Source organism: Thermobia domestica, chromosome 16 (assembly GCF_964235325.1).
Source record: "Thermobia domestica chromosome 16, izTheDome1.hap1.1, whole genome shotgun sequence".
Taxonomy (NCBI): domain Eukaryota; kingdom Metazoa; phylum Arthropoda; class Insecta; order Zygentoma; family Lepismatidae; genus Thermobia; species Thermobia domestica.
Genome location: NC_137469.1, coordinates 157,790,574 through 157,806,652, shown reverse-complemented (window position 1 = coordinate 157,806,652; position 16,079 = coordinate 157,790,574). Strand labels below are relative to the sequence as shown.

At 36.9% G+C, this 16,079-nt stretch overlaps 1 protein-coding gene across 1 annotated transcript in view; it reads left to right on the top strand.

Annotated features, from left to right (window-relative positions):
• Window positions 1-13,643: 13,643 nt before the first annotated feature.
• The window catches only part of LOC145672825 (calcium-activated chloride channel regulator 1-like), a 170,910-nt gene continuing 168,474 nt past the window's right edge, over window positions 13,644-16,079 (top strand). The window contains exon 1 of the mRNA XM_081741974.1: window positions 13,644-13,821. Coding sequence (XP_081598100.1) covers window positions 13,651-13,821 — 171 coding nt within the window. The 5' untranslated portion in view covers window positions 13,644-13,650. The remainder of the gene's footprint in view (window positions 13,822-16,079) is intronic.

Genomic DNA, 16,079 nt, shown 5'->3' with positions numbered 1-16,079 from the left:
ATGTTGAAAGGAGCCGATATAGCTAATGGTTTTACCGAAACAGAGAGGGTACACAACCATTTCCTAAATGCCTGTACGTGCTTTTTCTCATTCTTCGTACGCACATTTTCCTTCAGCACCCCTTTATCAGGGTAGCGTTCTGGCCATTGACCTCCAAGAACAAATAGTGGAAATCCACAAGTCTTCTTTATCTTCAGCCACAAATACAGAACATTTGCTTTTCATATGGGAAACGAAAGAGTTAACAAATATAACAAAACAGTATTTTGCGTGGCCAAGATACGCAGGTAAATTTATCATTATCATCATAGCGTAACATTGCTTCAAAGTGGCCAACTTCCAAGATAGACAGTTGGCCAACTTACAGAATAGTAAATAACGAATGACTTATGGGAAAATGCAGGTTCAAGACGAACCATGCCAAGATAAGCACGTGGCCAACTTAGAGAGGTGGCCAAGTTGACAGGTTTCTCTCTCTCTCTCTCTCTCTTTCTCTGTATATATATATATATATATATATATATATATATATATATATATATATATATATATATATATATAAGGTAATTTTTGGGCACTCTCGATACCCTAAGCATATATATGTTCACAGAGCTCTTCAATTTATACGTACGAAAATGCTCTCACGCACAATGATACTTCAGACATTTTCCCCCATAGCTACACCCTTTGCGCACTTATGTTGCGACATTCTTATGTTACCTAGTATTATAACTTGTTAGGGAATGGGCGAGGAACGTTCTATGAGATCGGCAAGCTCTCTTAAAACTACTCTCAGAATGGAGCTCTATCTCCGCATTAACTATCAAAACTCACTTCTATATACTGTCTTTTTATTTCATACCTAAAGTTAAATGTTTGTTTGTTCTCTATACGCATGCACACCACTATCTTGGAGTAGGCTATTTAAAATTTATAGCTTTTGTATCGTGAGGGAGGAAGAGAAGTCAACATTTCTTTCAAAAATAGGCTATTTCATGATCCTCTCAAGTTAAGCAAATGGAAATTGGTATATATATATATATATATATATATATATATATATATATATATATATATATATATATATATATATATATATATATATATATATATATATAAGGTAACTTGGTGGAATAACGCCACCTTAAGGTTCCCTAATTTTTCACACTCTCATATGAACATTTAGATAAAAGGAAAAGGCATTCAGCAATAGAATAGTCTTTGCACCGTTGGACGAAAAAATATCGTCTCACTCTTTGCAATAATAAACTGTGTGCAAGCCATTTTGTGTAATGGGAGATTTTGGCGTTATTACCCACATGTGTGGGTAATAACGCCTGTGGTATCGGGATAATAACATCATGGAATAGATTTTTTCACAACCTAAAATACAACATGATATTAGTTACTTGGCATACAATAATTATTTACGCTAAGATTAATTATAATAGATACTCAACTTGAAGATAAATATTAAATAGAACGCAGAATGGTGGAACTGACTTGTATTTCCATATAATGATTTATTAAGTTATAATTTATTCTTTATTGCTTACAACAGTTCAAACTAATAATAATAAGGGTAGTTCAAACTTGAATGCTAAATAAATGAAACGTGAATGAAATTGAGAAAACATAATAAACTAAATAAATACAATAAAAGAAAGCATAATAAACTTTCAAAAAGACCAAAGTTGAATGAATTCATTCAAATGTTTCTAACAAGGAGAGACTGCCAACCGTGAGAGCTGTATTTAGTGCAAACTTTGCGAAATAGGTATTTCCACGTCCTAAGGATGGTGTTGATCATAGAGTAATGATATACGGTGTAGTATAGGCAATAGTATAGTATAGTATAGGTAATTGTGTAGTGTAGTATAGTACAGTACAGGTAATCAGTGGTGATGATAGTCGTTCGAAGCACTGCTACTTTTTTATGGACGACTATCATCACCATTCTCAGTAACGTTGAAATACCTATTTCGCAAAGTTTGAACTAAATTCAGCTCTCAGAGTTGGGATCCTTTTCTTGTAATGTAACTTACAAGAATATTGAAGGTTGCAAATAATGTAATGTAAATATTACACGTTAGATATTAAGATAAGTTATTACACGTAAAAGTCAGAAAAGTAAGTAAGTTATGAGTTTATGCTTTTAAACTTCAAATTAGTTTTGAAGTTAAAGGATACTCAATATCACATAACTTGATAATTCTTTCACACAAGGTGGCCTCTTGTTTTGAACACAGAGTAGGCTTTGTTTCTAATTTAGTTCTTGTAGTGCCTTCTCTAAGTGTTCGTCTTGGTATTTTGTAGTCTTGCTACTGGTTGTGACAGACGAATTAGTTTTCCTTCACTAATGTCAACGCAACTTCGAGTACTTGTTTGGGCCAAGCTATTCATAGATTTCGTTTCTTATATTTCCGAGGCATCTACAACATAAAACAGAATTTCGAATAATAACAACACCTAAAATACGTGGCGTTGTTAGCCCGATTCGGAAAAGGCGTTATTGCCCCAACCATTGATGTTTCTTTTTCGGAATGTAAATCACACATTGCACGAGAGGTAGATAATTAGTTACTATTGCATTTACAAACTTTAGATTATGCACTATAAAAATAATACACAATGTGAACTTTTAACTCGCGATATAAATATCGCCACACTAACAACTTACCTTTCCAATTTTACAACAGACGTTGCGAACGTTCTATTAATACACTCTTTCCACACTCACGCTCGACACAACGGCGCCAATAAACTGCAAACTCACCATGTGGTTTTACCATCAACGACGCATGTACTGCATATAACATCTTGAAGATTACTTGCAAAGTGTGTGAGATATGGGTACGTGGCGTTATTACCTCGTCCGGCGTTATTCTCCGAAAGCACCTTATATTAAAATGCTAGATTTATATGTTTCTCCTCAATCTTTCGACAATGAGATTTCAAAAACCACAGGTGCTAGAAACGTGCCGTTTTCACAAGTCAATTCCAAATTTTGTGTAGGGGATTTGAGAGTTCTAATTGAATATTAAAAAAAATATATATATATGGCCATTATTTCTTTGTTACATTTTTAGAGGTACACTGGAAGTGTTGAAATTTTAAAAAGCATCATATTCTACGAGTTATGCATTCCAACAAGGCATAGTTGTATACAGAGGTTGTATATCTCTGAGGCGTTTGTTTCATGGTCAAATGATAATGAAAAACGAAGAATAACAATTTATCCAGGCTATTTGGATAGGACACATTCTCCTACCTCAATAAAGTCTTTATCCGGTAGGTCTCATCGTATTGGAGCTATGGACCTTTAAAATTCATTTTTTTCATGTTTTCGGCAGCTTAGAACTCCGAAAGAAAGCATTTGTGCAACCAGGTTGATCTATACTTTTCGTCTTATATTGGTGTCAGGAAGCACCTCACAAACGTTGTCGGTGTTATTTTGAAACACATTGTGTAATGATTTAATTCAGAACATAAACTGTTCTGATGTAATGTATCTTAGAATTCACTCTGTAAGTATTTCTGTATTTATTTATTTTGTCTGTCAAACCTAGTGTAAATATCAGTGAATAGTGTTGAGATTAGGTTAAAATACCTTCTTATTTATGTTTTCGTCCTTTTGTGCCTGCCACATCCCCTTATACGTTTGCCTTATTTGAATCCTAAAATGCAAAAAACTAGTGCTGATCGACGAACGATATTTCTAAACTAATAAACCTGATATAAAATATATCAAACAATTTGTGTTGATATTTTATTTGGGGAACTTGACTAAATTTTATGCGAACCGGCTCCTGTGTGCTCCCTGTAGCAAGGGTTTGCCCAATACATGTTACATTGTAATGTAGGTTAAGTGGTGCTAATGTAGTTCTGGCGCACCACATTTTAGAAGATTTAAGGTAAAATTGAATACTTTGTATGAAAAGATATATTTATAAGGAACTTATTTCTGAAGACGACAAAATTTTATACAAAGTAACACAGCTGTATTTCAGGTTTACAAGTGTAGGGTTACTAGTGTAAAATTATTACAAGTGCATTACGGTGGATCAAATAAGAAGTGCATATGAAAGATGACTCTATTAGACGTTATTTTCCGCCGGCGGTGTATTTCTGTAGTGTACAGAAGCTGTATTGTATGTCTACAAGTGGAACGTTACTAGTGTAAAACCATAAGTGCTATTGAAATTCGAATATTTGCCAAAATTCAATTCTTTTTCACTGTCCTCGCTTACGCGTATACCCACCATCGAAAGCACCTGCTCCCTTCGGACGCACTCCCGCGCGGGCCAACCAGTTTCGCCCTGAACTGACTCGGTTAGATAGCATTCGTGCTTTTAGTGGCCACCTAGCACAGGTTGGTTTGTGCTTTTGCACTGTAGTTCTTATGCTGTACATCCGGAAACCGTATTTATACACATATCGAAAAAAAATGGTAATTTTTGAAAAATTATCTCTGGTGGCTCACTTGAATTTTATCTATGCCAAGTGAGATGTTTTCATGTCGCCCTGCGCAAATCTTTTAGGAGACAATAAGTAGTAAATTAGTGAAAGAATTAGAATTTTTCAACAATTATTTCTAGTGGTACGCCAAAACTACACCTGTATGGGTTAAAGTAATACAAAACCAATATTTTTGGTATACAAAATATAACTGGCCCCCAAAATGTCTTTGCCCTCCGCTTACCCTCTCGAGAAATTATAACTGGCGCTGTCACTGGCCCTTGCTGTCTTTATTTATTTATTTATTTAATATACAACACAACAGGCTTAGTGCCCAATTATAGTGTTGTGTATATACAGTAAATGTTACATACATAAAATTCTTAATTATTTCTATAGAAAATTTCTTGTTTTAAATATGATCGGATCCTGTTTTCTGATAAACTAAATACATCCACTTTATCAAACTTATTTACAATGTCATTATATAACATACACAGCCTCCACATAGGGGATTTAAATAATATTTTGCTTCTGGCTTCGCACAATAAAATGTACCTGTATTCTCTACTCTGATTTTGCAAGTGGGAATCCGCAGTGATATTTTCGCGACCAACTCCATACAATCAATCTTATTATTTAATAACTTGTATAAGAATAACAAGTCTAACATCCATCTTCTTTTTTCTAAAGTTTGAAAATTAAAATTGTTTACTAGATCATTGTAGGAAAAATATTTGGCATAAAAACTAGTTTTTTTTTATGTAAGCATTTTCAAGAATTTTGTTTAAATGCTTTCTATTTCTTGAGAGTATTTTTTATTATTGGCAGTCCATATAATAGAACAATATTCTAATTTTGATCTAACATATGTAAAATAAAGTGTTGCCAGCGTTGTCTCACTGAAAAAGTCTTGCCCTATTCTGTACATTAAACCTAAGTTTCTATATGCGCTGTTTGTTATCATGTTTATGTGTTGATTGAAATTTAATTCAGGATCAAAAATAACACCTAAATCTTTAACAGTACTTGGCCTAGACAGTTTGGTTTCTTTCAGTGTATAGTCAAAGGTGATGGGGTTTCTTTTTCTCGTGAAAGAATTTAAATAAGTATTTAAACTTAGATACATTTATTATTAATTTGTTGTCATCGCACCACGTTTGAATCCGCTGTAGGTCTTGTTGTAGTTGTATGCAGTCTTCAGTTGAATTAATTCTAGAATCTAATTTGAGATCATCAGCGAATAGGAGAATCTCAGAGTTTTCAATAAAAAGCGGAATATCATTAATAAGTAGGAGAAATAACACAGGACCCAGATGAGATCCTTGAGGAACCCCAGAAAGAGTAGCAAACTTTTCAGTGATATGACCTTTGTATAGAACAGATTGTTTCCGATTGCATAGATATGACACAATATATTCAATTGCAGACTGTAAAGTTTAGGCTTGCTAATTTCGCCTCTAAAACATCATGATCCACTACATCGAATGCCTTACTGAAGTCGGTATAAATAACGTCTACCTGGCCGCCTTTGTCTAACTCCGTTGCTATAAAATTTCTTACAACTGCTAGGTTTGTTGCAGTAGATCTATTGCGTGAAAAACCGTGTTGATGTATGGATATAGCTGGTTTAACGTGATTCAGAATTCGTGCATATAAAATAATCTCAAGAATTTTAGCAAAAGGAGAAAATATAGCAATAGGTCTGAAGTTTTGTATTTCGTTTTTATTTCCAGACTTTGGTACTGGACACACTAAACTTTCGTTTCATTTGTCCGGGAAAGTGCCTGTTATTATGGATATATTGAATATAGTATGGACTGGATACTTGAATATATCAATACAGCCTTTGACAACATAGGGAGGAATGCCATCAGGTCCACATGACGCTTTTGGTTTAAGTGACTTTATAGCCAATTCAATTTCTTGAAGTTGTATTTCTCCAAGTTGAAAGTTGTCCAACAGGCTACTGCATTCCGTCTTGCTAGAACTCAAGAATTTTAGCAAAAGGAGAAAATATAGCAATAGGTCTGAAGTTTTGTATTTCGTTTTTATTTCCAGACTTTGGTACTGGACACACTAAACTTTCGTTTCATTTGTCCGGGAAAGTGCCTGTTATTATGGATATATTGAATATAGTATGGAGTAGATACTTGAATATATCAATACAGCCTTTGACAACATAGGGAGGAATGCCATCAGGTCCACATGACGCTTTTGGTTTAAGTGACTTTATAGCCAATTCAATTTCTTGAAGTTGTATTTCTCCAAGTTGAAAGTTGTCCAACAGGCTACTGCATTCCGTCTTGCTAGAAATTGAACTATCTACGTCGTATTTTGCTGAAACATTGCTATAAACAGATTGAAAGTAATGTGCAAAGGCCTGAGCAATCTCACTGTCATGATTTATTTCTTTTCCATTGTAAGTCAAGGAAACTGATGGCATATGTTTAGTTTTGCTTTTGACAAAACTCCAAAGTTGGCCCGGGTCATTACGAATAGAAAGTTCAGATTCTAAAATGAATGTCTTATACGTAAGTGATATGTCGGTCTTTATCTGTTTACGTAACTCATGAAATTTTTCACAATGATATAGGCTTACAGTTATTCCACTTTTCCATTTTTTATGATGATATGATTTGGATTTTATTCTTTTAATTATACTATAAGTGAACCAGCTCGGATAATTTGCATTAACATATTTCTTACGGGGAATACACATGCTAAATACATCATTAATCATGTTGTAAAAGTTGGATAGACACTTGATAACATTTGTTTGCGAAAGACAGCCCTAGTTTATTTTGTTTAGTTCAACGTATAATTTTCTGAAATCTGCTTTCCTAACATTGAAACCAAATACTTTAGGTTCTATGTTTTCTTTCTTTGGAATGTTTAATGGGAGAGAGATACTTATTGCTGGATGGTGTCTGTCTTCCTTAGCAAAGAAAGAACATTCTCTTTCAACGAGAACCTTATCAATATTTGATAATACTATATCTAGAGTTCGACCATTGCTGTTATGAATATTATTAAAGGACGCTAAATTATGTAAGGCATAAAGTTATTTAACTTTTTACAATTTGTTGTTGATGATAAGAAATCAAAATCACAACCAGTTATTTCAGGAATATTGAACCTCCTATGCAGAGAATGTTGCTACCTATTGGGTCTTTCTTATAGTTGGTAAATAATTTTGGTTTGCCCTACTTTCAATGCAAAATATTTAGTTTTTCAATCATTACTCTTTTTCTCTCATTTCGAGCTCCCTCTTGGCTAAGAGGTAAGCGTAAAAGCCTTTGGTGAGACCCGGGTTCAGATTCCACATTAAGCTGTAGATCCACGTCTCATAAGCCTCGCTGCTGAAAGGGACGCTAAAATAAAAGTCTTTCTTTCATTTCGGCAACATTCAAAGTTTTTATTCTCTAGCTTTGCTTCCCTAGCTGCTGTCCATAGCAGCTTAAAGTTTGATCTCCATTTCTTTTCATGCTCAATTATATTACGTATGTTTGCATCGAATTTGCGTGACAACCATGTGGACCTTTAGTTATTAGCCATGTCGCAATTGAGTATACATATACTTTTTACCAGAGATGTTCACCCTCGCGAGGGTGGCCCTCTCGAAGGCATCCTCACCCTCAAGTTCCCTCGCCCACAGTGACGCGAGGGCGAGGGAGCGAGAGGGCGAGGACAAGATTTGGCCGCGAGGGCGAGGGTGCGCGAGGGCGAGGACAAGCTTCGATGGCGAGGGTGAGGGTGCGCGAGGGCGAGGAAAAGCTTCGACGAAGAGGGCGAGGGTGCGCGAGGGCGAGGACAAGTTTCGGCAGTGAGGGTGAGGATCCGCGAGGGCGAGGACAAGCTTCGATGGCGAGGGTGAGGGTGCGCGAGGGCGAGGAAAAGCTTCGACGAAGAGGGCGAGGACCAGTTTCGGCAGTGAGGGTGAGGATCCGCGAGGGCGAGGACAAGCTTCGATGGCGGGAATGAGGGTGCGCGAGGGCGAGGAAAAGCGAAGGCGCGAGGGCGAAGAATTCAATAACGAACTTTTTAAATGAATTAAATGTAGACACCGTAAATTGATAACACTTAGTGTAATCCACTTCATCGAAGTCAGTTATTAGTTGATCAATAATTTTAATTGATCTTAAATTAGAATTATCTTATAAATCACTACTGTTAATGGTTTAATTCAATTGTCAATTTTGTAAATAAAATCTCATTCTAAGATAATTACGTTAAGTGTAGATCGCAACTATCTAGACCAGCCCACAAACTGTTTTTAATTGAAATCCTATCCGTTTTCCAAGTACCCAGTTGCAAAACTATTAAGTCAATACTGAAAACTAAAAACGAAAATATTTATTGCAATTAAACGATTAACACGATTAATATTATTGGACGGGAGCACGTTGGCTCAGTGCTACAGCCAATCTCTGGTTTCAGGAGTCACTCGTTCGATCCCAGGCCAAGTGAGTTCGTGGAGGACGATAGCGTATACTTGGGTTTTCTCGGGATTTTCCCGTTTCCTCCCGTTTTCTCATTCCACCTATTCTTTCATCATCATTCACTTGCAATTCCATCAGTCTCCTTTAGCCATCGAAGGCATAACCGTTGGATGTTAAACTAAAGATTTATTTTATTTTATTTTATTTTATTTTATTTTATTTATTTTTTTTTAAGATTGGTATCTCTGAAAGCGTTTTTAATATAGTGTAAGAATATGCAGCGCACAGTCTTGAAAAGGGAGACTATTTTGGGCGTCCAGTAGGCTTCTTTCTGTCATCTGTTACCCTTCATTATCGACGTTTTTATTATTATTATTATTATTATTATTATTATTATTATTATTATTATTAATTTTTTATTTTTATTTATTTATTTATTTATTTATTTTTTTTTTTGCTAAATAGGATATTAAAATAGAATGATTTGGTTCTGTATCGCAAGTTTTAAAGCTCCCTGACAACTGATATTTAGTCAGCAAAGCATAGGAAAACTTAGAAATAAAGAAGCAAAACTAGCTGAAGTATTCGGCTATGGTTCATCTAATCATGGGCGTCGTAACGAGGGGCTTGGGTGGTCGCGTTCCTCCCAGATTTTAGTCACACGTATGTAAGCAAACTAAGAAAATAAAAGCATATATTCAGGGGTCTAGTCGAGAGTATACGAAGGTGTATTGCTCAATCTTAGTCATTTGCGCATATTTTCTGCTTCAAGGCGTGTAGTACTATATTCAAAACTAGCATATATAACCTGTGAAATTTTTAAGACTAGCGTATACTCTGTGAAAATTTTAAGACTATGGTGTACGCCGTGTGAAATTTTATGACTTGAGCAGGAAGTTTTTGATAGTCTATTATTGCAACACAGCCCCTGCCCGCTGCAGCCCCTAGTTATTCGCCTCTACTTTCTAAACATTTTCTATATATTTTACATCCCTGGAGTTGGTGGCCCCGCATCGTGGAGGTTGTGGGGACATTATCTAAGCCTTTGGTCAAGTGACCTTGCATTCGGACCTGTCAAGTGACCTTACATTTACATAGATTACTATTGAGATAAGTGGGTAAAACTGCATTCAGGTTTACACCTATAATTTAATGATTCTTAGTGTTCATCCTCCCGAAGGGGAACTTTCGAGGATGTCCTCAATTCTAACTATAGAGAAACGTTCTCACACAACAGAATAAACAATTTCAAACCGTTCATGATCTATATTTAGAAAAAAATAGCACTCTATTAACGTAATTTGCTGTTTTGGAAAATATAAGTTTTACTTATTAATATTTGGGAATCAGTCGATCTGTCTGTATTTTGACGTATTAGAGTTAATGTCCCTTTATAATTCATCACCGATGCCGATGCTAAATGGTACGTGAATCTATAGTTTATGGTAGGATCCGAACCACCATAATGCGTTCAAACTTCACTCAAGGGAATCGAACCTGAGACTTTTGCTGCAAAGCAGACATGCTTGCTAGACACTATACTAACTTCCTTTGTATATTTCAATATCATTAACTTTCAGCAATCACCGGTAATCGACCTATAACCAGAGTCGAAGTCTAAGAGGGAGTTATTGAAAATGTTTAATTATCCTAATTTTTATGTAAATATTTCACTTTAGAATAGCGTTTAAATACTCCTCTCCCCCATACAACCATTACACACGCTAATACTATGTAACAAGCAGGAACGACTACATATTATCAGGTGCAACATTTAATCAATCAACATATAACACATAAAGCTTATAAAATTTTAATTAGTCAGCTGGATTACATCTTATGAAAAAAGTTGAATAATTTACATCTTATGAAAAAAGTTGAGTAATTTCCACCTTATATGTTAGTTGTTTGACGTAACGTAAGCATGAAGATAAGCTTAGATCTTTGTTCGAAATTCACATTGAAATGATATTCGCAAAGAATCTTCAGTGGGCTGAATCTCTTTCGTTCCAGGTTGGCTACAAGACTGCGATAATCGTAGGACGTAAAAATGAAGATTTTATTCCCCAGTCAGAATTTTTAAACTATCCTATCTCTTCAAGTCAATAATTGTCTGTTTTGCATTATTACTTTTCAACCACAGAGCAAAATAATTGTCACTCTACTCCTGTTTTAATGATGTACCGTATGGCAGCGTGTAACAAATTGTAGCGAGGTCCTGGGCAAGAAAAGTTTGTGATCGCCCTTTCAGTTTTTAATTGCTAATTATAATAAAATTTCTGGAAATCAATTAATCTACACATTTAATTATTTGTGCTAAAGAAAATAAAGGTCTGTTCTCTTACTTTCCCGTTCCACCATTTCTTTCATCATCATTCACTTGCAATTTCATCCATCTTTAGCAGTTACATAACTCTGGGGCGCTAAACTAAAGATTTCATCTTTTCTTTCATTACTACAATCTTAAAGTTTGCACGTATTAAAGTTTGCACGACATTATTAATTGTTGAATTGGTGGATTTATAAAAGTCAGTGCTAAATCATTTTAGGCTAGATAATCTTTCCAAGGCCCCTGGAGGCGCTAAGCTCTGAGCGTGCCATTTAGGGAGGAACGGTGGCTCAGCGATAGAGAAATTACCTTTGTTCGAAGGGTCGCATGTTCGATTCCCGTCCAAGTAAGTTCGTGGTGGAGGACATCGTGTTCGTGGGTTTTCTGGGGATTCTCCAGTTTCCTACTACATTCTCATTCAACTATTTCTTTCATCATTCACTTCTGTCTCCTTTAGCATTTAGCTTGCATAATCGTGGGATCTTAAACTAAAGATTTCATTTTTCATTTGCCTTTACGTATTTGTAGTGTAAGGAATCCTTGAGACAACGTTTGAAAGATATCATTTCATAATATTGGGAATTACTGAAAATAAATTTTCCAACAATGATAGCTGCCAAAAATGAACCAAGACCAAAGTGATAAAGTGCACAAATTGGCCCCTAGGATAGTTTCTTAAGACAAAGTTTCATATTTATGGCAATTATTGAAAAAAATTCAAAATGTTAACATTGTTAAGGTAGGACAAATGTATCTCTATTAGTGGTGAATATTAACAATATTTGAGCATCGAAATTAACCTTACAAGCACGTTGACACATTTCAGTTTATATTTTAAAATACCAATTAACTTAGATTTACATTCAAATCAATGAAGTCATTCATGTTATAGGTTAGAGTGGGTATATATTTCCGAGTGATAATTCAACAATAGTGTTCTGAAGTATTTTATTTGTTTGCTGACGAAGTTTCAAAATTAAGCTCTTTAGATCTTTCCCTTTGAATTTGTTCAAATTCCTCAGTTACGCTACATACATCAGGGATGGCCAACGTGTTGACTGTCAAATTCTGACAGATAGTCCGCAGTAGTCACTCTACCGCCACTCATCAAACCTTGATTTCACCCTCACCCTCATGAGAGCCGCCCTTATGTGGCTGAATAATTATGCTTGCATCGTAGTTCAAGGAACATTTTGAAGTAAAGGCATTGGATACTGTTGATAAATGATGTAAACCTCACTATCGACCGAGATCTCCATTGTAACAGTTGTTCCATTTTAGGTGTTCCACAGTAAGTTATACGATGATATGTTTAGTTTCCTTTCTTTAGGACGTATGTTAAGCAAGGGCGGATCCAGGACGGACTTCTGGTGGGTGTGGTGGGTTGTAATATTGCTACTTAGAGCTACTTTTAAGAGCTCCAAACTCTGGGATGCGTTTTATTTGTATATATAAAATAAAGAAGTTTCCTCTTCTGGGGGGGAGCGATCACCCCAATCGCCCCCCCTGGATCCGCCACTGACGATAAGGAAATAATTCAATAAATAGGTTGAATAATTGATGCTCTGATCCTCACGAAGGAGGCCCTCTCGAGGTCTCCTCACCCTCAATTACCCTGCCCTCAATGATATGAGGGCGAGGGTGCGCGAGGGCGAGGAAAAGTTTCGGCAGCGAGGGCGAGGGTGCGCGAGGACGAGGACAAGCTTCGATGGCGAGGGAGAGGGTGCGCGAGGGCGAGGACAAGTTTTGGCCGCGAGGGCGAGGACAAGCTTCAACGGCGAGGACGAGGACAAGTTTCGACAGCGAGGGTGAGGGCGCGCGAAGGCGATGGACAATTCCATTCGCGAGGGCGAGGGTGAACGAGGGTGAGGGCCAACTGCTACTGCGAGGGCGAGGGTGAGTGAGGTCGAAGTAAAATGAACATCTATGCTTTTTACTAAAAAAGAAACAACTCGAATACTAATCCTCCTCTAAAAGATGTATACCGGTGAAAGATACAGCTTCAAGTAGTATACGACGCGCTTGCCAGAAAAAGGCCAATACTTTTTACGCATGGTTGGCAACAGTGATGAAGTTGAGCATGCGCAAAACAAATATATGAAAAGTTTGAATACCATTTTTTTGCTGCAAGACTGTCTGCCGATAAGGATACAGATTTAAAGAGCCAGGTGTTAAAGATTTTTTAATGGTCGCATAACGGTACCACTTTGTGCATCTTTGGTTGGTTGGTTAGTACGAGCTTAGCGTTCCTTTTCGATACAGACGTGGACCTACAGTTTGAGGTAGAAAATGAACCACAAAGCTTTTAAAATTTACTGCTTTCCCACCGGGAATCGAGCCCAGCATCCAATTGTATATGGACATATCAGTGTTAAACTATTTATCTCTTCTGTATTTCAGACTGCTACACTAAAGAAGAATATGATGGACGCTGGGAATACCTCAAACAAGATGCTTTTTCTTTTGTTCTTCATTTCTGTAATGGATAAATCACTGGCAGTTGTCACCTTGGAGAATAACGGATATAAAGGAATCACTGTCGTAATCAGCCCACACGTAGAAGAAAATCCAAGGTTGATTACGCAGATACAGGTAAAATATAGTGGTTTCTAAACAACACCAAACTATACTTTAGGGGAGGGGGGCATTGGTACAATTTTTACTTATCCGAGTTTTCAGAAGATATCGTCAGCTTGATTTTTCCTACTTAAACTGTGATTCTTTAGCTACATTTACAATGTACAAATTGTAAGTAAAAACGTGTGTTTGATGATAGCTGGGTTGTCACCTAACTGAACTTCAGTGTTCTTTAACGCTTTTATTTGGTCTTCAACATACTTCTACTATGATCTCTTCTACTGTTATGTCTATATTTTCATGTACAAATCGTATACGTATCGGTCTCCACAACCTAGTGGAAGAAGGGGTTGGGTTTTGCCAAATAACTTTTTTCTTATCCTTTACGTTTGCCATCAGTTTAAGGGGAACAAACGAACTCTGGAAAATGTTTGCATCACTTTCACTCAAATTCTGGAACTTTTGCTTAAATTGTGACTGCTGTGACCCATCACACCCCCATTTTGAGACCAATTCTAAGTTTTGTTTCTCTTCAACAGAGACATGTTCCAATACTTCCTCCAGATACATAATCGGGAGGTTGTGTGGTCTAGCAATGCCTGCAGTTTAACTTCAGAGAGTGATTCGGTAACGGTAATTGAATCCTCGGGTGGATAGCAGTGCTTTTTATCCTCCTTTACCAATGAAGAGCAGGGATATATCTTTTTATTTGCATCCCGTATGACTTCATACTGATGTTTGGTTAATTCTGCATCTATCAAAATGCCTAATGCCTCAGTAGGTATGTTTCTTTATTTCAATATGCTCGGAACTTCCTAATACCTTTTTGAATTTAGAAGCCCTAGTTGGGGTTTCCGTGATTTGTTGAAACAAATCTGCTGCATCATTATTATCTGCAGCCCTCAGGCTCATGGAAGCAGCGAATGTTAATTCTTCAGGGGTAGTCTGCTGTCTCAACTCTTCAGTTTTCCTCCGTTTACTCCTTTAGCTGGACTCTTGAAGTTCCTTTTCAGGGCGGCCTGGAACTCTAGATGAAAATGTCGGCACCTTTATACCACCCGCCAACCAATCTTCATTCTGCTGCAAAAATCTTTCCTTCTTGTTGTGTGACTGTGACCATCTTTTTTAAAATTGGGTTTTAAAATATCGGAGAGACCGTTTCAAGGCACTTCTTTGAGCTTTGGGACATTTTGTCATTTCTGTTACTCTGTTTTCCATGTATAGTAACTTTTCTTCAATAGCTCTGATTTCGCATTCCTTAACTAACTCGTAGAGTTCTCGCCTTTTAAACTCTTTCTCCATCTTCAGAATCCTAAAAAATAAAAAAAAAAATAAAAACTGAGTATATAACGATAATAATGTTTTATACTTATTAAATATATTTTATGTGAAAGTAAATTAAAATGACGGCTAAAGGGTTTCGTTTCTGTGCATTTCTGGCTCATATGTATATATTTTGTATATAAATACGTGTGTATATATTTACAAAATCAATGTTTTACAATTCTGTTATTTATATTCCTCCCTTTCACGCACGTACAGATGGTGATCAGAAAAATGGAAACACCTGAACGAAATTGCAACTTACCAGATTAATATGGTGTCGGGCTACCTTTCGCCTTCAGAACAGCCTTGATGCGACGTGGGATAGAGGCATAGAGGTCGTGAATGGTAGCAAGTGGAATTTTACACCATTCCTCGTGCAGGGCATCGGCCAGTTCTGTGAGAGAGGATGGAAGTGGAAATCGTCGCCGGAGTCGTGTTTCCAAGACGGACCACAGATGTTCAATTATGTTGAGATCTAGGGATTGGGCGGGCCAGGGGAGGTGTTGAACTTCATCCCGATGTTCCTCAAACCACGCTGCAACAACGCCAGCTTTGTGAATGGGTGCAATTATCATCCTGGAAGAAGGCGTCATTGTCCGGGAACAACATCCGGACCATAGGATACAAGTGGTCTCCTAAAATTGCGACATAATCGTTGGCAGTGATTCGTCCGTTAAGTGTGACCACAGGACCCAATGAAAACCATGATATGGCGGCCTACAGCATCACCGAGCCACCGCCATGTTTCACAGTTGGATGGAGACACTGCAGATCATAAGCTTCTTTGGGCGTTCTCCACACATAAACACGGCCCGTGGTTGGGAATAGGGTGAAGGATGACTCATCCGACCATATCACACGTTTCCAGTCCTCAACGGTCCAAGTTGCATGGTCGCGGCACTCTTTGCGACGTGCGAAAGTGTCATGGTCCCTGATGAGCGTTTTGG